Source organism: Triticum urartu, chromosome 7, assembly GCF_003073215.2.
Source record: "Triticum urartu cultivar G1812 chromosome 7, Tu2.1, whole genome shotgun sequence".
Lineage (NCBI taxonomy): Eukaryota > Viridiplantae > Streptophyta > Magnoliopsida > Poales > Poaceae > Triticum > Triticum urartu.
Window position 1 is genome coordinate 660,864,269 of NC_053028.1, and position 24,442 is coordinate 660,888,710.

Genomic DNA, 24,442 nt, shown 5'->3' on the forward strand with positions numbered 1-24,442 from the left:
CTTGAAAACCTGCTAGAAAAAGCAATCAGGTTCGGAGAGACGAAGATCCCACAGACGAGGGCTAATGTTTTCAATTCCGTTGGTTGGTGATGAGTAAAACTGTCGGAACTGGAACATAATTAATTACAGAGGAAGATATTAATGCCTCTCATAGAGGGAACATGATTGTCAGGGGGGAGGGGGTGCCTGGCTCCACCAATTAATCATACACCAACTAAAGTGATGTTATAGTGAGGACAGGGGAAACGAAACTAGATACTCTGGTCATATTTCCAATTTGGGGCCATTAGAAGAAGAAAAAAGAGCAAGAAATTGTTCAAGTCCCTTTAGGAGATTATGATCATTTTCTGATACAGAATATAAACCAGCCTTTTGAGATAGGATGATCACATTATATGCTGCAGACATATGCAAACTTCTATGAACATCAAACCAAAAAACAGAAAACTAGAGACCAAGTAAATCTTTGCAATGCAAACACCAGATAGATCATAGAACAGACTAATGCAGATTGTGTGTGCACCATATCAGAGTCAGACTATGCCTTTTCATGTCAGAACATAAGATTCTACTCCCTCCGATCCATAATAAGTGTTGTGGTTTTAGTTCAAATTTAAACTAAAACCACAACACTTATTATGGATCAGAGAGAGTAATAGAGAATTAGAGATATCATGTCAAAATAGGACACACTAAAGTGTCTCATACAGCTCAACTTGTTGCACATCAAAAGGCATAGGCAACATACTACTCCCTTCGTTCCTAAATATAAGTCTTTTTAGACTTATATTTGGGAACGGAGGGAGTACAACCTGTAGTCTTGTACCAACATGTCCATGAGGAAAATATGCAGCAAGAGACAGTGCTAGATATGAAAGAGTACAGATCAAACTGAAAACTGAAGTTGGCATTTTCCGAAACAACAATATCTCTATTTGAAGCTTTGTGAAGACAATTCTTGAGAACGTAACGGAGCACCTCAGCAATAACTGCCCAACTTGTAATCTGTTCATTGTTCAAATCATATGCAATCAGTTCATTGTTCCAATGAGCAATAAAGAACATACAACAACTCATACCAAATGTCTCACACCCATTTATACGGCTCAGATTGTATGTATGTGTTCATATACTAACACAAACAAATCTGGCTTAGCCAAAACAGGTACACACTGAAATGTCTCATACAGCTATACGTGTTGCATATCAAAAGGCATAGAGCATACAACAACCCGCACCAACACATCCACTAGTGAAACAGCCAGCCAGAGGCAATAATAGTCATGAAAAACAATACAGATCAAACTGAAAACTAGACTTGGCATTTTCTACAAACAATGCATCATCTCCATTTTAATCCTTGTGAAGATTTCACTTGAAAATGCAACGGAGTACCTCACCCATGGCTGCCCGTTTTCCAATCAGCAGAACATTCATCAATTGGGAGCTGCCAGCCGTATTGCTCCGTCCAATGGTAAACAGGACAACAGCGGCACATATGGGCAAAATTGCATAAATATCTGGTACTTATGGTCAAGGTGATATACAACTGGACTTTCATGACGATCCAAATCATATGCCAACAGTTCGTTTTCTGAATGAGCTATGAAGATCAGATTGGCATGTGGGTGTACTCCAATGAGTTTGGGAAACTTCTTCTCTGGAATTACATCTGAAAACTTGTACAATTTCCAGTACATGCGTTTGTCATCCTGATGACAGACATCCCAGTTATAAATCTCAACACTAAGAACGTAAACCGATATAGTCAAAGATCTGTCTGAGCCATATCCTTGACTATCAAGGGAGGCGATATAAAGTAGCTGTCCGGCAGACTTCCCGATGAGACCTGCGAAACTCCTAGCAACGGGTATTGGCAGCGGGACAGTTCTCCATCTTAGCCCTTCTGCATCAACTACCGCCAAACCGTTCTCACCTGTGAGCAAGTGCAAACATCCCTTATGGAAAACTCCAGGTTGACCAAAGCACAAGCCAACTTGGATGTCCCATTTGGGTTCCATTGCTACCCATGCACCAGTTTTTGAAGAGTAAATCCTCACTCCGGTCACAACCACGGATTGTAAGCCCCGGTGGTCCGGGGGTGACAAATCCTGTACAAACTCGAACACATGAAACTCTTGAGTGGATACAGCACTGTCGAAACCCAGGTAAGCGTTGCTGATGTTGCCGGCGTCTTGGCCAGAGTGGGGCAGCACGATATACTCACTGGTAGTTGGATTGGAGACCATGTACCGAAAATTTGCAGCAGGGGTGCCCGTGCGCATGCTTGCAAGAAACAGCCCATCGCAGGAACCCTCGAGGGAGAAGAAGCGGTCCGTGCTGTCGGGCGGTAGTGGCAGGCGCGGGTGGGTCTCGGGGACGCTGGACCAAGGGAAAGCAGACATATCCGCGTACTTGACGCCGGCGAAGCCGCGGGGCTCGGCCGTGGCTTCGTTGTTGATGTGGTAGAAGAAGCCGGCCAGAGTCTGCGCCATCTTCTTCCGGTGCGCGGGGTCGGCGATGAGGTTACGCCAGGTCGGGCAGACGCACTTGCAGATGCAGAGTGATTTGTAGGGCACGCGAGAGAGGATCTCCGCGATTAGGTCGTGGGTGAGCCTGGACATCGGCTCCTCCGCCGGCTTCTCCATAGCTTGGAAAGGGTGGCGGCTGGAAAAGGTAGGTTGCGGCGGCGGAGATGGATGGCGGCGGCGGCGGAGTTCGGGCTGGGGAGTAGGAGTGGGGAATGGGGGATGAGTGTCTTTGGCTGATCCGTCGAGCATTTTTTACAGCAGATCCCATAAATCACCCCATCCACTATAATAACTGTTTTTATATCGTGCCCAGAAGTACCCATCGCATATGCTGTAAAACAGTCCGTCCAAAAGGTATATTTAGGTCCTTCCTGTTGGCGAACGTAGCATAAATTCAAAAAAATTCTACGTGTCATCAAAATCAATCTATGGAGTCATCTAGCAACGAGGGAGGAGTGAATCTACATACCCTTGTAGATCGCGCGCGGAAGCGTTCAAGAGAACGGGGTTGATGGAGTCGTACTCGTCGTGATCCAAATCACCGATGATCCTAGCGCCGAACGGACGGTACCACCGCGTTCAACACACGTACGGAGCAGCGAAGTCTCCTCCTTCTTGATCCAGCAAGGGGGGAGGAGAGGTTGATGGAGATCCAACAGCACGACGGCGTGGTGGTGGAAGTAGCGGGATTCCAATAAGGCTTCGCTAAGCGCTGCGGGAGGAGGCAGATGTGTCACGGGAGGGAGAGGGAGGCGCCAAGCCTTAGGTATGGTTTCCCTCCCTTCCCCCCACTATATATAGGGCCAAGGGAGAGGGGGAGGGCGCAGCCTTGCCCCTTCCTCCAAGGAAGGATGCGGCCAAGGGGGGAGGAGTCCATCCCCCCAAGGCACCTCGGAGGTGCCTTCCCCCTTTAGGACTCTCCCCTTTCCCTCTCTCTTGGCGCATGGGCCTCTTGGGGCTGGTGCCCTTGGCCCATATAGGCCAAGGCACACCCCCTACAGCCCATGTGGCCCTCCGGGGCAGGTGGCCCCACCCGGTGGACCCCCGGGACCCTTCCGGTGGTCCCGGTACAATACCGGTGACCCCGAAACTTGTCCCGATGGCCGAAATAGCACTTCCTATATATAATTCTTTACCTCCGAACCATTCCGGAACTCCTCGTGATGTCCGGGATCTCATCCGGGACTCCGAACAACTTTCGGGTTACCGCATACTAATATCTCTATAACCCTAGCGTCACCGAACCTTAAGTGTGTAGACCCTACGGGTTCGGGAGACATGCAGACATGACCGAGACGACTCTCCGGCCAATAACCAACAGCGGGATCTGGATACCCATGTTGGCTCCCACATGTTCCACGATGATCTCATCGGATGAACCACGATGTCAAGGACTTAATCAATCCCGTATACAATTCCCTTTGTCTAGCGGTACGATACTTGCCCGAGATTCGATCGTCGGTATCCCGATACCTTGTTCAATCTCGTTACCGGCAAGTCTCTTTACTCATTTCGTAACACATCATCCCGTGATAAACTCCTTGATCACATTGTGCACATTATGATGATGTCCTACCGAGTGGGCCCAGAGATACCTCTCCGTTTACACGGAGTGACAAATCCCAGTCTCGAGTCGTGCCAACCCAACAGACACTTTCGGAGATACCCGTAGTGTACCTTTATAGCCACCCAGTTACATTGTGACGTTTGGCACACCCAAAGCACTCCTACGGTATCCGGGAGTTGCACAATCTCATGGTCTAAGGAAATGATACTTGACATTAGAAAAGCTTTAGCGAACGAACTACATGATCTTTGTGCTAGGCTTAGGATTGGGTCTTGTCCATCACATCATTCTCCTAATGATGTGATCCCGTTATCAACGACATCCAATGTCCATGGCCAGGAAACCGTAACCATCTATTGATCAACGAGCTAGTCAACTAGAGGCTTACTAGGGACATGGTGTTGTCTATGTATCCACACATGTATCTGAGTTTCCTATCAATACAATTCTAGCATGGATAATAAACGACTATCATGAACAAGGAAATATAATAATAATCAATTTATTATTGCCTCTAGGGCATATTTCCAACAGTCTCCCACTTGCACTAGAGTCAATAATCTAGTTCACATCGTCATGTGATTAACACTCATAGGTCACATCGCCATGTGACCAACATCCAAAGAGTTTACTAGTGTCACTACACTAGTTCACATCATCATGTGATTAAGACTCAATGAGTTCTGGGTTTGATCATGTTTTGCTTGTGAGAGAGGTTTTAGTCAACGGGTCTGAATCTTTCAGATCCGTATGTACTTCGCAAATTTCTTATGTCATCTTGTAGATGCAACTACTACGCTATATTTGGAACTATTCCAAATAACTGTTCTACTATACGAATCCAGTCTACTACTCAGAATAATCTGGATTAGTGTCAAAGTTTGCATCGGCGTAACCCTTTACGACGAACTCTTTTACCACCTCCATAATCGATAAAATTCCTTAGTCCACTAGTTACTAAGGATAACTTTGATCGTTGTCCTGTGATCCATTCTTGGATCACTCTTATACCCCTTGACTGACTCATGGCAAGGCACATTTCAGGTGCGGTACATAGCATGGCATACCGTATAGAGCCTATGACAAAAGCATAGGGGACGACCTTCGTCCTTTCTCTCTATTCTGCCGTGGTCGAGCTTTAAGTCTTAACTTCATACCTTACAACTCAGGCAAGAACTCCTTCTTTGACTGATCCATCTTGAAAACCTTCAAGATCATGTCAAGGTATGTGCTCATTTGAAAGTACCATTAAGCGTTTTGATCTATCCTTATAGATCTTGATGCTCAACGTTCAAGTAGCTTAATCCAGGCTTTCCATTGAAAAACACTTTTCAAATAACCCTATATGCTTTCCAGAAATCCTACGTCATTTCCGATCAACAACATGTTAACAATACATACTCATCGGAAATTCTATAGTGCTCCCACTCACTTCTTTGGAAATACAAGTTTCTCATAAACTTTGTATAAACCCAAAATCTTTGATCATCTCATCAAAGCGTACATTCCAACTTCGAGATGCTTACTCCAGTCCTTAGAAGGATTGCTGGAGCTTTGCACACTTATTAGCATCTTTCAGGATTGACAAAACCTTCCGGTTGTATCACATACAACCTTTCCTCAAGAAAATCATCGAGGAAACAATGTTTTGACATCCTATCTGCAAGATTTCATAAATAATGCAGTAATCGCTAATATAATTCCAACAGACTCTTAGCATCGCTACGAGTGAGAAAGTCTCATCGTAGTCAACTTCTTGAACTTGTCGGAAAACATCTTAACGACAAGTCGAGCTTTCTTAATGGTGACATTCACCATCATTGTCCGTCTTCCTTTTAAAATCCATCTGTACTCAACAGCCTCACGACCATCGAGCTGTTCTGTCAAAGTCTACACTTTGTTTCCATATATGGATCCTTTCTCGGATTTTATGGCCTCGAGCCATTTATCGGAATCCAGGCCCACCATCGCTTCTCCATAACTCGTAGGTTCATTGTTGTCTAGCAACATGACTTCCAAGACAGGATCACGTACCACTCTGAAGTAGTACGCATCCTTGTCATCCCACGAGGTTTGGTAGTGACTTGATCTGAAGTTTCATGATCACTATCATAAGCTTCCACTTCAATTGGTGTAGGTGCCACAGGAACAACTTCCTGTGCCCTGCCACACACTAGTTAAAGAGACGGTTTAATAACCTCATCAAGTCTCCACCATCCTCTCACTCAATTCTTTCGAGAGAAACTTTTCCTCGAGAAAGGACCCAATTCAAGAAACAATCCTTTATTGCTTTCGGATCTGAGACAGGAGGTATACCCAACTGTTTTGGGTGTCCTATGAAGATGCATTTATCCGCTTTGGGTTCGAGCTTATCAGCCTAAAACCTTTTCACATAAGCGTCGCAGCCCCAAACTTTTAAGAAATGACAGCTTAGGTTTCTCTAAACCATAGTTCATACGGTGTCATCTCATCGGAATTACGTGGTGCCCTATTTAAAGTGAATGTGGTTGTCTCTAATGCCTAACCCATAAACTATCGTGGTAATTTGATAAGAGACATCATGGTATGCATCATATCCAATAAGGTGCAGTTATGATGTTCGGACACACCATCACACTATGGTGTTCCAGGCTGTATTAGTTGTGAAACAATTTCCACAATGTCTTAATTCTGTGCCAAACTCGTAATTCAGATATTCATCTCTATGATCATATCATAAATATTTTATTCTCTTGTCACGACGATCTTTCAACTTCACCCTAAAATTACTTGAACCTTTCAATAATTCAGACTCGTGATTCATCAAGTAAATATACTCAACATCTACTCAAATCATCTGTGAAGTAAGAACATAACGATATCCACTACATGCCTCAGCACTCATTGGACTGCACACATCAAAATGTATTACTTCCAACAAGTTGCTTTCTAGTTCCATTTTACTGAAAACGAGGCTTTCAGTCATCTTACCCATGTGGTATGATTTGCATGTCTCAAGTGATTCAAAATCAAGTGAGTCCAAACGCTCCATTTGCATGGAGTTTCTTCATGCATATACACCAATAGACATGGTTCGCATGCCTCAAACTTTTCAAAAACGAGTGAGCCCAAAGATCCATCAACATGGAGCTTCTTCATGCGTTTTATACCGATATGACTTACGTGGCAGTGCCACAAGTAGGTGGTACTATCATTACTATCTTATATCTTTTGGCATGAACATGTGTATCACTATGATCGAGATTCAATAAACCATTCATTTTAGGTGTAAGACCATTGAAGGTATTATTCAAATAAACAGAGTAACCATTATTCTCTTTAAAATGAATAACCGTATTGCGATAGACATAATCCAATCATGTCTATGCTCAACGCAAACACCAATCTCGATGGTAGAGGGAGCGTGCGATGCTTGATCATATCAACCTTGGAAACACTTCCAACACATATCGTCAGCTCACCTTTAGCTAGTCTCCGTTTATTCCATAGCTTTTATTTCGAGTTACTAACACTTAGCAACCGAACCGGTATCTAATACCCTGGTGCTACTAGGAGTACTAGTAAAGTACACATCAACACAATGTATATTCAATATACTTTTATCGACCTTGCCAGCCTTCTCATCTACCAAGTATCTAGGGTAATTCTGCTCCAGTGGCTGTTCCCCTTATTACAGAAGCACTCAGTCTCGGGTTTGGGTTCAACCTTGGGTTTCTTCACTAGAGCAGCAGCTGAATTGCCGTTTCATGAAGTATCCCTTTGTTCCCTTGCCCTTCTTGAAACTAGTGGTTTCACCAACCATCAACAATTGATGCTCCTTCTTGATTTCTACTTTCGCGGTGCCAAACATCACGAATATCTCAAGGATCATCATATATATCCCTGATATATTATAGTTCATCACGAAGCTCTAGCAGCTTGGTGGTAATGACTTCGGAGAAACATCACTATCTCATCTGGAAGATCAACTCCCACTCGATTCAAGCGATTGTTGTACTCAGACAATCTGAGCACAAGTTCAACAATTGAGCTTTTCTCCTTAGTTTGTAGGCTAAGAAAATCGTCGGAGGTCTTATACCTCTTGACGTAGGCACGAGCCTGAAATCCCAATTTCAGCCCTCGAAACATCTCATATGTTTCGCGACGTTTCAAAACGTCTTCGGTGCCTCAACTCTAAACCGTTTAACTGAACTATCACGTAGTTATCAAAATGTGTATGTCAGATGTTCGCAACATCCATTGACGACATTCGAGGTTCAGCACAGTGAGCGGTGCATTAAGGACATAAGCCTTCTATGAAGCAATGAGGACAATCCTCAGTTTACGGACCTAGTCCGCATAATTACTACTATCAACTTTCAACTAAATTTTCTCTAGGAACATATCTAAACAGTAGAACTGAAGCGCGAGCAACGACATAATTTGCGAAGACCTTTTGACTATGTTTAGGATAATTAAGTTCATCTTATGAACTCCCACTCAGATAGACATCCCTCTAGTCATCTAAGTGATTACATGATCCGAGTCAACTAGGCCGTGTCCGATCATCACGTGAGACGGACTAGTCAACATCGGTGAACATCTTCATGTTGATCGTATCTTCTATACGACTCATGCTCGACCTTTCGGTCTCTTGTGTTCCGAGGCCATGTCTGTACACATGCTAGGCTCGTCAAGTCAACCTAAGTGTTTCGCGTGTGTAAATCTGTCTTACACCCGTTGTATGTTAACGTAAGAATCTATCACACCCGATCATCACGTGGTGCTTCGAAACGACGAACTTTCGCAACGGTGCACACCACTTACTTGAAATTTTAATGAGGAAACATCTTATTTACTACCGTCGTTCTAAGTAAACAAGATGCATAACATGATAAACATCACATGCAATCAAATAATAGTGACATGATATGGCCAATATCATATAGCTCCTTTGATCTCCATCTTGGGGCTCCATGATCATCTTGTCACCGGCATGATACCATGATCTCCATCATCGTGTCTCCATGAAGTTGCTCGCCAACTATTACTTCTACTACTACAGCTAACGGTTAGCAATAAAGTAAAGTAATTACATGGCGTTGTTCAATGACACGCAGGTCATACAATAAATAAAGACAACTCCTATGGCTCCTGCCGGTTGTCATACTCATCGACATGCAAGTCGTGATTCCTATTACAAGAACATGATCAATCTCATACATCACATATATCATTCATCACATCCTTTGGCCATATCACATCACATAGCATACCCTGCAAAAACAAGTTAGACGTCCTCTAATTGTTGTTTGCATGTTTTACGTGGCTGCTATGGGTTTCTAGCAAGAACGTTTCTTACCTACGCAAAAACCACAACGTGATATGCCAATTGCTATTTACCCTTCATAAGGACCCTTTTCATCGAATCCGATCCGACTAAAGTGGGAGAGACAGACACCCGCCAGCCACCTAATGCAACTAGTGCATGTCAGTCGGTGGAACCGGTCTCACGTAAGCGTACGTGTAAGGTTGGTCCAGGCCGCTTCATCCCACGATGCCGCCGAATCAAGATAAGACTAGTAACGGCAAGCATATTGAACAAAATCAACGCCCACAACTACTTTGTGTTCTACTCGTGCATAGAAACTACGCATAGACCTAGCTCATGATGCCACTGTTGGGGAACGTAGCATAAATTCAAAATTTTCCTACGTGTCACCAAGATCAATCTATGGAGTCATCTAGCAACGAGGGAGGAGTGGATCTACATACCCTTGTAGATCGTGCGCGGAAGCGTTCAAGAGAACGGGGTTGATGGAGTCGTACTCGTCGTGATCCAAATCACCGATGATCCTAGCGCCGAACAGACGGCACCTCCGCGTTCAACACACGTACGGAGCAGCAAAGTCTCCTCCTTCTTGATCCAGCAAGGGGGGAGGAGAGGTTGATGGAGATCCAACAGCACGACGGCGTGGTGGTGGAAGTAGCGGGATTCCAACAGGGCTTCGCTAAGCGCTGCGGGAGGAGGGAGATGTGTCACGGGAGGGAGAGGGAGGCGCCAGGCCTTAGGTATGGTTTCCCTCCCTTCCCCCCACTATATATAGGGCCAAGGGAGAGGGGGAGGGCGCAGCTTGCCCCTTCCTCCAAGGAAGGGTGCGGCCAAGGGGGGGAGGAGTCCATCCCCCCCAAGGCACCTCGGAGGTGCCTTCCCCCTTTAGGACTCTCCCCTTTCCCTCTCTCTTGGCGCATGGGCCTCTTGGGGCTGGTGCCCTTGGCCCATATAGGCCAAGGCACACCCCCTACAGCCCATGTGGCCCTCCGGGGCAGGTGGCCCCACCCGGTGGACCCCCGGGACCCTTCCGGTGGTCCCGGTACAATACCGGTGACCCCGAAACTTGTCCCGATGGCCGAAATAGCACTTCCTATATATAATTCTTTACCTCCGAACCATTCCGGAACTCCTCGTGATGTCCGGGATCTCATCCGGGACTCCGAACAACTTTCGGGTTACCGCATACTAATATCTCTATAACCCTAGCGTCACCGAACCTTAAGTGTGTAGACCCTACGGGTTCGGGAGACATGCAGACATGACCGAGACGACTCTCCGGCCAATAACCAACAGCGGGATCTGGATACCCATGTTGGCTCCCACATGTTCCACGATGATCTCATCGGATGAACCACGATGTCAAGGACTTAATCAATCCCGTATACAATTCCCTTTGTCTAGCGGTACGATACTTGCCCGAGATTCGATCGTCGGTATCCCGATACCTTGTTCAATCTCGTTACCGGCAAGTCTCTTTACTCGTTTCGTAACACATCATCCCGTGATAAACTCCTTGATCACATTGTGCACATTATGATGATGTCCTACCGAGTGGGCCCAGAGATACCTCTCCGTTTACACGGAGTGACAAATCCCAGTCTCGAGTCGTGCCAACCCAACAGACACTTTCGGAGATACCCGTAGTGTACCTTTATAGCCACCCAGTTACATTGTGACGTTTGGCACACCCAAAGCACTCCTACGGTATCCGGAAGTTGCACAATCTCATGGTCTAAGGAAATGATACTTGACATTAGAAAAGCTTTAGCGAACGAACTACATGATCTTTGTGCTAGGCTTAGGATTGGGTCTTGTCCATCACATCATTCTCCTAATGATGTGATCCCGTTATCAACGACATCCAATGTCCATGGCCAGGAAACCGTAACCATCTATTGATCAACGAGCTAGTCAACTAGAGGCTTACTAGGGACATGGTGTTGTCTATGTATCCACACATGTATCTGAGTTTCCTATCAATACAATTCTAGCATGGATAATAAACGATTATCATGAACAAGGAAATATAATAATAATCAATTTATTATTGCCTCTAGGGCATATTTCCAACACTTCCGCCACATATGTTCGATTTCCCCGACCCCGACCCCCTCCCCTGATTTGTCGGTTCCTCTATCTCCGTGCGACTTGGCGGGAGGGACATTTAGCCCCACGCCATCTTGCTTCGCCGCGTCTCCAGTCAACGCCATGGAGTACCCCCAACCACCGGCCTTCGGATTTCAAGTGTTGTTGCCTCCATTGATGCCTCTTCATCCTCCTCCGTCTCCCGCGGCCGTCTTTCCCGTGCCGCGCCAACTCCTTCCATCGTCGACGTGAAGCGGAAGCGGCAAGGGAACCAACGGTCCATGGAGTTGTGCTCGTCGCCGCGCCACATTCTTCCATCGTGCTCCCTCCCGTCTCGGGAGCTGGCTCGAGGACGGGCGCCTCTGAAAGTGCAATCATGCCTTTAATCATATTTTAATCTTAATGACAATACATATTGGGGGACTAATTGTGTTTCTTAAGTGTCTACACAAGATATAGTTTCCTTGGCATCATTGAGTAGGGATCATGGACCCATCAAACGCGATATGACTCAAGTGTGACGGTAACAAGAAAAAAATGTGGGTTTTTCGTTTAAATCTTGAGTTATAGGAATCATGCGAGGGGATCAAAGGAATTCGTTCAAGATCTACTTGAGTCATCATTTTGTCACGGCCATCCTACTTTTTCACAGCTCTACAAATAGTGCCTTAGCCATTATCCCACTCTCACCATATCGCAAAAATGGCTTAGGTAAAACTCCTTGTGAAAAACACCATTCCATGTGCTCCCTACTGGATCATCTGGACATCATTCCGGATCATCCGGGTATTGCCTTGGTCATTCGGACTGGTATCCAAATCGTCCGGCTGAAGGGCCAGAGGGCACCTAAAGGCTGGCGCTGGAGCGTTTGCAGGCCACGCCACCACTAACATATGTACTAATGACGTGCCTCATGTGCAGCGTCATCAGGAATATTCCATCAGCAGTGACATGCCATGTTGGCGGCAAGCCACAATATGAAAAGAAAATTGTATAAAAGAAAATTTGCACAACATCTGTTTCCCAACCAAAAATGGCAGCAACACTTTAATATCTGATAAGATAGGTAGTCGATCAACTAAACATAGCAGTTTAACAACTAATATCAACTAAACATAGTAGTTTAAAAACTAAAATGGGTACTTGATCAACTAAACATAGTAGTTTAACAACTAAGATAGGTAATTGATGAACTTATGAAGCTTCTGCCTATTCGCTTGTCCTTCTTTGATAAAAGCAGCCTTCATACTTTTGAGCTCATTCCTCTCGCACTTCAGCTGATCCTTCTCCTCCTTCTGCTCATTCCTCTCACCGATGAGCATCCGGCGCCTTTTATTGGATTTAAATGCATGGTTGAATTCGATCGATGACTCGGACTGAGACTGCATGATGGGCATTTGGTTTGGTTTTTCCAAAAGGGTGGTCATTTTGGTGCACCAGGTTGAATGGCCAGCTCCACTACTGCTGTCCAGGACGTGTCCACGTATGTTTTATGTGTTTATTTTGATGGACAACATTGGAGATCAATCGCAACAGCCCCACAGAAATTAAGACACAAGGTTAGAATCCGAGCTCTTATAGAGCAGTATCTCACTGACGGCTTGGCTTGTGAGAGTTAAGCTGAAGATGTCATCTTAGTTCCCTTTTCTTGTACCATCTGAGATGTTTGTTGTGTTGCTTCTTTTGCATGGATGGTTAAGAAAACTTATTACCTCGTGTTGATTCAGTGTGGCTTGTTGCGGCAATGTATTAATCATGTGTGCTTCACAAATGTTTTGTCTGTGATTTCAATGCCAAAATATTTCAAGAGGTCCACCACCGAAATACAATTGTGAATGAATAGAGGAATAGGAATAGGAATATCTCGGAGCTCCACCTCCGAAATTCAATTGAGAAGCATGTCAGGCTGACGTCTGAGGATCCGCAAATCAGAACCGGGCTGGTTTGATCTTCACTTGTTGAAGAATCGGGCATGTTGTTCTTTTTGCTCTAGCATGGAGAGTTTGTTTAGTCAACAATGAAGCACCTCTGTTCGTCGAAATCTTCATAGCCAACGTCTACAAGGCAGAGGCCCTCCGCGGGTGCCGGGGGAGCCGTTGCGCGCCTGCAAGTGGCTTCCATCAGGTTCAGCAAGGCGTCTTCATCAGCTCCAGCAGCAGCCTCTCTGATGCTGGTCGCAACAAGAACCCTAACCATCTGTTTGTCGCAAATTAAACCAGAGTTCATGGAGTGATTGAGAATAAATAGTAGGGCATATAGCAGTGTGTTGTGTTACCTTGCGTAGGAATCTGTTCGCAACTAGCTCAACACACATGACCGGTGTGCTTTCTTTGCAATTCTGCAAAAGTGGAAAGCAAGAACTGACATAAGTTTCAACTGAAATGATGCATGTGCATATGCAAAGATAAGGAGAAAATTCAGACCCAAGGCAAATCCCAACCAGCTGAGGGTAGACAGTTATATTCCATTTGATAAATGCAGTCTATGCATTAAGGAAAGAAAAAATGAGCATGCTAGAATCACCTCATCAGCAGAATACAGTTTGGTCACTGCAGCTCGAGAATGGAACATAAAACACTCCGTAGCTGGGCCGCTGCAAAAACAGCAGGGCATCAAATGAAGTGACTGATGAGTTAATTGAACTCAAGAGAATGTATAAAATAAGAGACATGAATATCATCTAAAAGGAACACATCATGCTCACTTCAGATAACAAGCACTAATGAAGAGTGGCACACAAATTCAGGAAGGTCTCTAGTGAGCAACCATGTCTGAATTAGGTGATGAAACTATTGCTAATCCAACGTGAGGAACCATTTCTGTACTTGAAAAATACAAAGCAAGTTATGATATATGAAACTTACTCGCTACGTGAAGCTTGTGTGTCACGTGCAAATATTTTGTAAGATAGCATTTTTCCTTCCAGTTGCCTAATGATTTTGTCAACCTTGGCCACATCAAAGCTCCGAGGTGCTTTGTATTCAGGATTCTCTAGTATCATAGACGATTGCTCATCCTCTGATATTGATTTAGCATCCCCATCAAGAGGAAATATATACAGGTATCTCCTCCATTTGGCTGAAAAATTAGGATGAAATTCACGTGAGACCTGCAAATGAGGGCATCAGTTAACATTTAGCATAACATCCTGTATGGTCGGGATCAAGGTATTCTCAGAACCTTCTAACACATAAAAAAAAATCTCTGGTAGTCTCAAACCAGAAAATAGCTAGTAAACGAAGCTTGTCAACAATTTGATATCAAATACAATCGCTAGCATTCATATTACTAGCAATGATATATTCTACAAGAGCAAGGGAAATACCTCTGACACAACCAAAGATTTAATTTTATCTGGTGAGGCCTCATTTATTGTGTCTTTTATATCGGCAGGCTGCACATCCTTTCTCCACGTATCTAAGGCGATTAACAAGAAGCATTTCACATCAGTTATCAGAAGTGATGGTCAAGACTACTGAAGTAAAATTTTACATAAGCACACATGGACATACTAACTGATTTATGCTACTAGTAAGTTCCCAGTTAAATACATGGCATGCATTGCTCGAGTAAAGTCAGCTGAGAAGGAACATTAGCACTTATTTGCCCACAAAGAAATGTTCAGGCAATTTTTTGTTTTTGGCCAGAGTTGTGGTATGCTGTCACCGGTAAATATTTGCTAAAGTAAGGTCAATGAGAAGCAAATAACTTCTATGATTTGATTTTCTTCTATCAATTGAGAACCACGGTCTAAAGTCAAGCACGCCATAGTTCTAACAACAACTACACATAAGATTTCAGGCTCAAGACAAGTTAATATGCATCATAACAAGTTTATAAACATGATTAAAATAGACAGAGGCAACACAACAGTATGTGTTCTCAAGTGTAACTAACAAAATGAGCAGACTTGCTGAAGAGCAGTCACCCCTTTGTCAGTGCGCCCAGCAACAGTGGCACAGCCTTCTATCGGCAACGATCTTTCTTGAAGCTGTTTAGCTTTTCTCTCGTCGACAAATTGTCCAAGATGTTTTTCCACTAACCTGCAACCGATACAGAATGAAATGAATAACTTCAGTAGTTTTATTCCGCCTTGAAGTATAAAGAAAGCGAGGAGAAAAGGGTTGAAGAAAACTGTAAAGCAAATTCACAGAAATGAGATTATTCTTACCCTTGAACAGTGTTGAGGTCAGGCTGCTTCTGCCAACCATCAAACGAGCCCCCATGATACGAAAGAACAATCTTAAAGTTTGCTCTTTCCCACCTGCCTCCTCGGCCTTTGGAGGATTTAACAGACATTTGTTTTTCAGATGATGCTAAAGGCTCCTCACCATTCGTATCACGAAGATGATCTTTCTGCGGAAGGAAAATCTGATAGACATTGGTAAACAGTATAATAAAACACCAAATGTGGTCTCTGAGTTTCTAGTCAGAATCACTGTCCGCGGCTCTGTGCCGCTTCTACATATATTAACAATGGAAGGTTAATGCAAAACACTCTAGTGTTTGGTCAAGCAACTGATATTGGAATTCTACTTTTTGGGTGATATTCAGTTGTCATTTTCTATTAACATAAGCACTACATATACTTAGTTGAAAAGAATCAGCATTTGTCAAATTATAAAAAGAACTGCCACTGACATGAACACTTCTTCACCCATCAAATAAGGCAAACCATGAAGTTCAGAATCTAAATTTGCGGGGGTGTAGGGGGTGCCAAATTCTACTGTTTTCCACGGACCTCGTCTTTCCCAAACAGCTCGGCGAGCCCCGCCGCCCCGGCGCCGGTGCGCACGAGCTCGGCGTAGAAGTCGACCACCCTGCTCCACGGCCGCGCGTACATGTACTCGTAGCTCTCCCTGCACGGTCAAAACGGGTGACCAAGCGAGCCATATACCAGGCGCCATGAAACGCCATGGGAAGATGAGGAGAGGGGGGAGGTCACCTGGCTGTCCACCGGAGGTGCTGGCAGGCGTCGGTGTGGTTGTACTGCGCGTAGCCATCCCGCTCCGCCGCCGTGGAGAACGCCACGGCCGGGGCGGCCTTCGTCGTCGGTGCCGCCGCCATGAGGGGCCGGAACTTGGCGAGCATGTACGGGCCGGGCTCGGCGGTGCGGATGGATTTGGGGATGAGGGCACTCGTGCGTGTCCGGGCCCCAAGGGATTACGGCGGCGGCGGGGGGGAGCGGTGGTTGCCGCCTTGCCGGCGCTGTGTGGCGATATGGTGGCGGCGGCGATGGTGTCAGCAACTCACAGATCTCGAAGGGTTTCAGAAAGTTCAGTTAAGTTCAGGTTCAGGGTTAGATGAACAAAACACAGGGCGCAACTATTTCTTTTTGCCAGCCAAACAAAAAAGGGACAGAAAAACAACACTGTATTTGTAGCCTAATTCGATTCATATTTGGAATTTGATTTGAGGACTTCAACAAACCCAATCCAACTACGACATCGAAACGGAAACCGTCTGGATGATCTAAACTGGAACTAGAAACCCAGAATCCGAATCACAGTTTTAGTTCTATAACTTGTCACTGAACCTTCGAGATTTTCCCATCTTGGCCATGATCTCCAGTGCGACCTGTTCATGCTTGCAATGGAGAACAATCGTATATGTAAGCAAATTAACTCGAAAAGAAACAAGCGACGACAAGACAAGACAAATCTCTCCATTTCCATTTTGGTGTGGATCTTTCCCAGAGAACTGTTTCGAGTTTACAGCACGAACACCATCATGGAACTCACGTTACATGCTTCCCACGACGCTCCTCTCTCTAAATACAATTCGCTAACCGCAAGAACAAGAACCCTAGCTTTGGTAGTTCCGCCATCAGAAGAAAAAACAAAAACACCAGCTGACTGACTGACTGATCGATCTTGACAACAAGATGGATGGCGACACGAGACGACACAGGTAGGCTTGAGCCTCGTCAAAAACTGCTGTTATTACTTTATATCTTGTACAGATCTTCGTCCACCGGAGGAGGATCATCCCTGCTGCTGTTTCTGGAAGGGGGTGATGCCAGGGCTTCCAGCCCCAGCTGATGCCCGTCGGAGTCAGGCGAAGGGATGTACAGCTTGCACTCCAGAGGCGGCTCGCTCTTGCTCCTGCCGTTCGCTGGCCGCGTCCTCCTGCTCTGGGGCACTGGCTTCCCATTCGTCGGTGGCACGGCCACGGCCACAGCCACGGCATCAGTCTTTGCTGTTGGTTCTTGCTTCGCCTTCTCTGTCTCAACATGCTCAGCAGGTTCCTTTGGGACCTCGTAGAGCGTCACAGATCCGGTCATACAATTCTGCAGGAGTATGTCCTGGCATTCTGGCATGCTTTGAACCTCCTCAAAGGTTTCAACAACCCGGCTCATAGTAGGCCGCCCTTTAGGGTTCTGGCTCAAGCATCGGTAGCAAAGGCTGGCCACTTCAATGGCAGCCTTGGTGGAGTATTGGCCTTCCATTCTAGGATCAATGATTCTGAAGAGCTTCCGGTTGTGGACAAGGAGGGGGCGTGCCCACTCAACTAGGTTATGCTCACGGCTCGGCCGGCTCTTGTCCACAGCCCTCCTCCCAATAATCATCTCGAGAAGTACAACACCAAACCCATAAACATCACTCCGTGCTGTCAAATGGCCTGTCACAACACACATGGTTGAATTAACACACAGAAAATTTGTCGGTAAAATGCGCTGTTTGTTCATTCTGGAAACCATAAATATTCACTAAAATTTCTTCTGGGAGAGGATCGGCTCACCAGTCATCACATATTCAGGAGCTGCATAGCCATAAGTTCCCATGACCCGAGTTGAGACATGAGTTTGGTCTCCACTAGGTCCAGTTCTTGCTAGGCCAAAGTCTGAAAGCTTAGCATTATAATCCTGTAAGGGTAACACAGAGTGAGAATGAGACGCTATCTTCAAAAGTAAAACATAACATCACGTCATGAAGTCTCTTGCATTCGACAATATCAATGAGAATACAGTTAATGAGACGCCATCTACTTCTAAATGATGGTGCCATGTCATGCATAACTGCAGAAGCATTGTGGAGCAACAAGGGTAAAACCATATGATCCATTTGGCTGTTCATTTGGCATTAATACTTACACATCTGGATATTGACACTAACGAATCTTCCTAAACATGCAAAATACATCAGAAGAACATAATTACTGCATGGCTTGCAAACAGAAAATATATTTTGCCGTAAGACACTCAGCTGGGAACACAAAAAAGCTTTATATATCAATGGCATCACACTGATTGAATTGGACAATGATATCAAAGGTGAAATACGGACCGCGTCTAGCAAGATGTTTGATGTCTTGAAATCCCTATAGATGATGGATCTCTCAGCTCCGTGGAGATACTCAAGCCCCCTTGCTGCACCGAGTGCAATCTTCATGCGAGTTGACCATGGCATATTAAGGCAAACCCCTGTTATTTACAACCAGGTAAGATATAATCAACGAAATGTTCCCTTTAACGGAAAATATGCGTATGACTGCTGTTAACAAAATATTTGTACCAATTCGCTTAGCATATTTTCCTGACACCAATTATCTTTGAATTGTTCACATACTTTACTTTATGATGATGAACTGAACATGTTCGCTGAATATATAAATCAATGAGGAAGCTAGATTCAGAACCTACAAGGCAAACATTTTCTACCATTTTGGTGAATGGTAATTGCTGTTTAACTGCCACTTCAATTTTAATTCATAGTATCTTAATAGCCAGGTTACCATGTGTGTGCAGATGGTAGATCATACTATGCTATCACAAACCAACTGAACAACTCAGATCACTTATATAGTTGTCACCTGACAAACTTGACAAATGCAGTAGCTAAATTTGAAGAGCTACTTGGAAGCAGGCAGTACCACTCATTGTCAGTCAAGGTTTGAGAATGTTGATGTTGCTAATTCTAAAACATCTTATTCAGAACCAATATTCAGTGCATAGGTAAATGGGAGCAGGTTATGCTGCCATAACCAATGAATGTTAAAGAGCACGGGAGTGGAGTTATCAAGAAGGTGAGAGTAAGAGCTTACGTCGAAAAAGGTGCTTTTCAAGGCTGCCACAAGCCATGTACTCATAGACAAGTAATCTATGGGAACCCTCGCAGCAATAGCCAATCAGTTCGACTAGATTTGCATGACTAAGTTGCCCAAGATAGTTGACTTCTGCCTGGAAACACGATACCAATAGAAACCCATTAAATCATGAAAGGTGTAGCGTTACAGTCATTCACCCACCTATGACCAACCACAACAGTATGTCCTTTACTTCAATCTAATAAGTAGAGATGCACTCTTTTACCTAGTGCTGATACTATGTTCAAGTTGATTCTTAAAAGATAAACAAGATGAGTTATGTTCCGACGAAGATCAGAAACAACTTCTTTGATCAATATACTGAATCTTAAAATTCAATCAGCTAACAATGGTTCATGAAGATTTCACATAATGTAGAAATTAACATGACTTCTTACTGTATATAAAGGTTCAGGAAATGCAAGGAAGCAAGGAGACTTACCAACCATTCCTTGTCTCCCTGAAAACCCTCTGGGTTCAGTTCTTTCACAGCAACCTGTCTGGATGGAAAACCTATTCTAACATTTTCATCGATGACGCCTTTGTAAACAACTCCAAACCCACCCTCCCCAAGAATCTGATCAGGCCGAAAGTTCTTTGTGGCTGCTCGCAGTTCGTTGTATGTGAAAATATTGACATTTCCATATCCTTCTGTTTGCAGGTCCTCCACATCTTTCGGAGGAGCAAGAACACTTGAAATAGCTTTAGAATCAGATTTGCACTTCCTCAACCCATCTGGTCCACCAGCTTCAGCCGAAGTGCCTGTAATTGTATTATGTACAGTTATGAGCATAGCTTGCGTGCACGAAAACAAAAGGTAAGGAGATCCCAATGAAATCAAGGGGGCAAGGACTGCATAGATTGCTGGGAGCAGAGAATCAAAGATAATGCACGAACCCGTTCCACTGAATTATTTTATAAGCTATGCTGACCAGAATGTCCTATTTTAGCAGCAAGCTTGTGTACAATTCCATGAAACTGAAAATGTATTCGTAGAAGAATAGAGAACAGTAACTTGATGACCAACCATATCGAATATCCAATGTCACGAGCAGATCTACAATGATAAAAGTTGTCCATATATCATCTCCAAGTTCACTCGGCAGATCCTGAATGTGCAGCCAAGAACTGTGACATTGACAGGGAATTGCCTCCATCATATGAACAGTTTGAAAGGAGCATTGGTGGACATGTCCAAGGACGGGCAGAATATGTCATCTCTCTAATTCCCCCCTTTCTATGGGCAAAGCAACTCCTATGCAAGTTTTGAAACATCAGCACGGAATGTCTCACGCTATGCCTGACTATCTAGGAGAGATGACTTTCTACTCATACTGAAGGCTGTCTGAAACTGCGCCTGGCATTATAAGAGTACTCAAATTTCACCTCAGCGGTTTGCAGGCTCTATCGTCAACAGAGTTGGCCAAAGTAGAGTTTTCCACACCAAAAGGTGAGCTAAATATGGTATGTATTCCACCACAAACTACTACTCCCATGGATATTCGCCTCAGGCTGCAGCTACATCGGCAGCCCCCCTCAGCATATCAATATAGCACGCCTTCCATGCAAGCCCAAGTCTAAAATCCACAAAATAGAGGAGCCGGATACCCAGTGCGAACCAAAATTTTAGCACCAAATATAGTGCGGCATTCTCCATCACTCGTTACAGGAGCTCACAGGCACGAGGATAGCATCACGCCAGTTCTCATCCAGCCTTGACCGCAGCACAGCAACCCCCAAAAAACGAGGCTGCCATGTCAACAAAGCAGCACCTAACCGACCAGGGATAACCCAGAAATCCACGCTTCTGAACTGAAATTGGGCAAAGCCCAGACACCAGCCCGCACACGCAGGAACGTACGCCTACCCCAGCAAGCAAACCGGACAAACCGCGGGAGGATACAGCGAACGCACGAGTAGTACTTGAAGCGGACGGAGCGCGGGCGAGCGAACGAACCTGTCCTGCTCTGGAGCCGCTGCTCCTCGAGCGAGAAGCAGCCCCCCATGGGAGGCCGCCCCGAGATAGCCGCGCGCGCCTTCCCCTACTCCCAGCCCCTCCCCATCGCCCGACCCCGGCCAGATCCGCGCCGCGCACCCGCCGGCCGGGGAATTTTCCTCCCGCTTCCGCCGCGGTCGGGCCGCGCGTGCGCTCCTCCTCCCGGCCGCCGGAGCGAGGTGGGGGTCGGGCTCGGGCGCGGCGCGAGTCCGTCGCCGAAATTTGCGGTGCGGTGCGGCCTTTTCGACTGGCAGCGGCAGCTTTTGCTTCTCTTTCTCGGGGCGGGGGGTTGGAACAGGAAGGACGGACGGACGGATGGATGGATGGGGAAAAGAGGCGCCGGGTTGGCTGTGCTGTGCCAGAGCAGAGAGAGCGAGAGGGCCGAAGGAAGCTGCTGCTGCTGCTTTCGGAATAAATAAACCGCCGCGGCACCAACAACGCGCAGCAATTGGGGATCGAAGGTTTTTCTAGTTTTCTTTGCTTGGCCTTGCTTTGTGTATGGTTGATTTGTGGTTAGTGCGCATGATTAGAGGGGGAGAGATAATTGGACAGTGACAGTGGATTATTAGTCTTTGTGCTGCTGCTGCTAGGTGGATGCCAATGGGAGTAACCTTTTTGTTAACTTATAACTAACTAACTACACGGGGGATCTTTTGCCAAGTAGTACTGGCTATCAGCGTTGCTTTTGGAACCGAGGGAGTAAGTTAGAGTGTAGCTCAGACTTCCGAGCCTTGCTGGATGATGTAGAAGGGCCAACATCAGAGGCATGAAGGCCAGCCGCCCCGGTGGTGTGGAACGTAGTGGTAAGTCTCCGTCTTTAATTTCAAGTTTTTAGTAGTCTAGTTTAAACTTGTCTGTTGTTTTATATGAATTATGTGAACTTTGACAATCTTTTGGAGATATGTTGGTGATTTTTTGGTGATCAGAATGTGGATTTCTATGTCTGTTTGATGATCTACATAGTTTAGTTCCATGTTGCATACTTAGTATGGATATAGGATGCCGGATATGAGATACACGAATGTGGACGACATGATTTGAGGAGTACCCGGCCAGTGCCCACGGACGCCCCGGGCGCGTCCGCGGACGTTTGAGGGCCCGGATTTGCCCATCGCGGTTGCATATGCTCTTAGAGATACACTTGGCAGGCTCCATCTTTTGGGTTGTGATTCCACTGCTGCTCTAAAACACTCCATCCGTCCGGGGAAAAGTGTATGTTTGGCTTTAAAAGTTGTCCATAAAAGAGTGTAATTTTATCTTCCCAATGCACCTTACGTTAGAAAAAATGCTTCTCTTTCGTTAAATGGTAATCAAGACCAATAACATTATATGCATGGTCTTCTTAATTTCTATATGCACTTAGCGCATTGGGGTTGGGTAATTAAAGAGAAGAGATGATAACTTGCATCTTTCCAATGCATTTTTTATTTTATCTGAAATTTCTATATGTACATTGTCATCGGACGAAAGGAGTAGTTGTTTGTTTTGGCTCCGGCTTTTCCTAGACCAAAGATGCCCCCAAAAGCTGAAACAAAAAAGGCCTCATTCAGTGAAGACGATTGTAAATCCTTGTGGGTAAGTAGCCGGTGGAGAGCCCCAATGAGACACCATCGTCACCGCGGAGACAATGATGCAATAAGAGGTAGCATCGCCGTTGAGAAAACCCAAGACGGCTTCTTTTGCCTAGGCTTCTAGATAATCAAAAACGCGGCATTTCATCTCCTGCATGTTTTGGCTCCACGACATCAACCCTCATACACTGCCTCGTTGTGTATGGCTCCCCTGGGGTATATGCACTAGGTACGTGGTGTTGATCGGATTTGAAGCTACCTAGGAATTTACCCTAGGTTTTTTGTCCCGACGCTGCATGTTGCAGCGATCGGTTTTCTATCCCGGCGCTCGTTCTGGCAGCGATCGGTTCTCCTTCCTGCGGTACTGGCTGATTCACCGACGAGATCTCTGCAGTCCCTCTCTCCGTCTAATCGGATTCTGGTGAGGACCAAGACAACCTGATACCGGCAGCCTCCAAGAAGGAGGCTGACCGGAGGCAATGAGGATTCTCGGCTGGAATTGTTGTGGTCTGCAGCAGGCTGCGGCGATTAGGGCTCTGTTGCATGTTCAAAAATGCAGGAGTCCTGACGTAATGTTTCTCATGGAGACGCATCTCGATGAGTATCCTGCGGAATGTCTATGTAGAAGACTGAAAATGGATCACAAGTACGTGGTGGCGAGTGATGAAAAAAGTGGTGGTTTAATCCTATTCTGGAAGAAGGAAGTGTCGGTGTCCCTAAGGGATAAGAATAAGAACTTAATTGATGTTCTCATTGGAAATGGAGCAAATAATATTTGGCGCTTCACAGGTCTGTATGGGGAACCTAAGTGGGCTGATAAGCACCTAACATGGCAGAGATTGAGAGAGTTGAAGTCTGTATGTGATATGTCGTGGGCAGTAATCGGAGATATGAATGATATAATGTTTTCCTTTGAAAAGGAAGGGGGTAACCCAAGGCCTGGGCATTTTATGGCAGCGTTCAGAGATGCTGTCGAAGAATGTGGGCTCTCTGATTTGGGCTATTATGGGGACAAATTCACATGGCACCGAGGGCTAATCCGGGAGCGCCTGGACAGGGCCATATCGAATGATGGGTGGAATAGCATGTTTCCGGCAGCAAGAGTTGAGCACTTGGAGTATCACAAATCTAACCATAGACCATTGTTACTTCACATGGAGGAGGAATTATTGCATGAGGATAAAGGACCACCGGTACTCAGATTTGAAGCCAGGTGGGTTAAAGAGGAGAACTTCCGGGCTGTTGTGGAGGAAGCATGGCAGGGTTTAGATCCTCTAGACCCAAATGCTAGTC

The 24,442-nt window shown here is 45.4% G+C and overlaps 3 protein-coding genes across 4 annotated transcripts; all 3 read right to left on the reverse strand.

Moving 5' to 3' along the window:
- Positions 1-1,022: 1,022 nt before the first annotated feature.
- LOC125520284 lies at positions 1,023-2,785 on the reverse strand. Its single transcript, XM_048685166.1, has one exon. It carries the CDS (start codon positions 2,778-2,780, stop codon positions 1,437-1,439), a length of 1,344 nt encoding a protein of 447 aa, XP_048541123.1. The 5' UTR covers positions 2,781-2,785; the 3' UTR covers positions 1,023-1,436.
- Positions 2,786-13,257: 10,472 nt separating this feature from the next.
- LOC125523941 (tRNA pseudouridine synthase A) lies at positions 13,258-16,808 on the reverse strand. Of its 2 annotated transcripts, none has more exons than XM_048689012.1 (9): positions 16,443-16,808; positions 16,239-16,356; positions 15,669-15,868; positions 15,395-15,540; positions 14,823-14,914; positions 14,362-14,606; positions 14,021-14,090; positions 13,773-13,835; positions 13,258-13,693 (listed from the first exon to the last, which is right to left on the reverse strand). In XM_048689012.1, the coding sequence occupies exons 1-9, from the start codon at positions 16,586-16,588 to the stop codon at positions 13,505-13,507; spliced, it is 1,269 nt and encodes a 422-aa protein (XP_048544969.1). In that variant the 5' UTR covers positions 16,589-16,808; the 3' UTR covers positions 13,258-13,504. The 2 variants fall into 2 exon arrangements, with proteins under 2 accessions (XP_048544969.1, XP_048544970.1); XM_048689013.1 differs by having other exon boundaries at positions 15,669-15,853; positions 16,443-16,807.
- Positions 16,809-17,150: 342 nt separating this feature from the next.
- Positions 17,151-21,974, reverse strand: LOC125523939 (probable serine/threonine-protein kinase PBL17). Its single transcript, XM_048689011.1, has 6 exons — positions 21,540-21,974; positions 20,025-20,344; positions 19,541-19,676; positions 18,784-18,920; positions 18,239-18,362; positions 17,151-18,118 (listed from the first exon to the last, which is right to left on the reverse strand). Exons 1-6 carry the CDS (start codon positions 21,586-21,588, stop codon positions 17,445-17,447), a joined length of 1,440 nt encoding a protein of 479 aa, XP_048544968.1. The 5' UTR covers positions 21,589-21,974; the 3' UTR covers positions 17,151-17,444.
- Between the last annotated feature and the right edge of the window lie 2,468 nt (positions 21,975-24,442).

Excerpts from the sequence above, each read along its gene's own strand:
- LOC125520284 (XM_048685166.1), bottom strand. The coding sequence starts at position 2,780 with ATGCTCGACGGATCAGCCAAAGACACTCATCCCCCATTCCCCACTCCT.
- LOC125523941 (XM_048689012.1), bottom strand. The coding sequence starts at position 16,588 with ATGCTCGCCAAGTTCCGGCCCCTCATGGCGGCGGCACCGACGACGAAG. Across the intron at positions 15,541-15,668 it reads GACCTCAACACTGTTCAAGG|GTTAGTGGAAAAACATCTTG; the intron begins GTAAGAATAATC and ends TATCGGTTGCAG. Across the intron at positions 13,836-14,020 it reads AACTGTATTCTGCTGATGAG|AATTGCAAAGAAAGCACACC; the intron begins GTGATTCTAGCA and ends CCACTTTTGCAG.
- LOC125523939 (XM_048689011.1), bottom strand. The coding sequence starts at position 21,588 with ATGGGGGGCTGCTTCTCGCTCGAGGAGCAGCGGCTCCAGAGCAGGACA. Across the intron at positions 18,921-19,540 it reads TGAAAAGCACCTTTTTCGAC|GGGTTTGCCTTAATATGCCA; the intron begins GTAAGCTCTTAC and ends TGTAAATAACAG. Across the intron at positions 18,119-18,238 it reads TCCTGAATATGTGATGACTG|GCCATTTGACAGCACGGAGT; the intron begins GTGAGCCGATCC and ends GTGTTGTGACAG.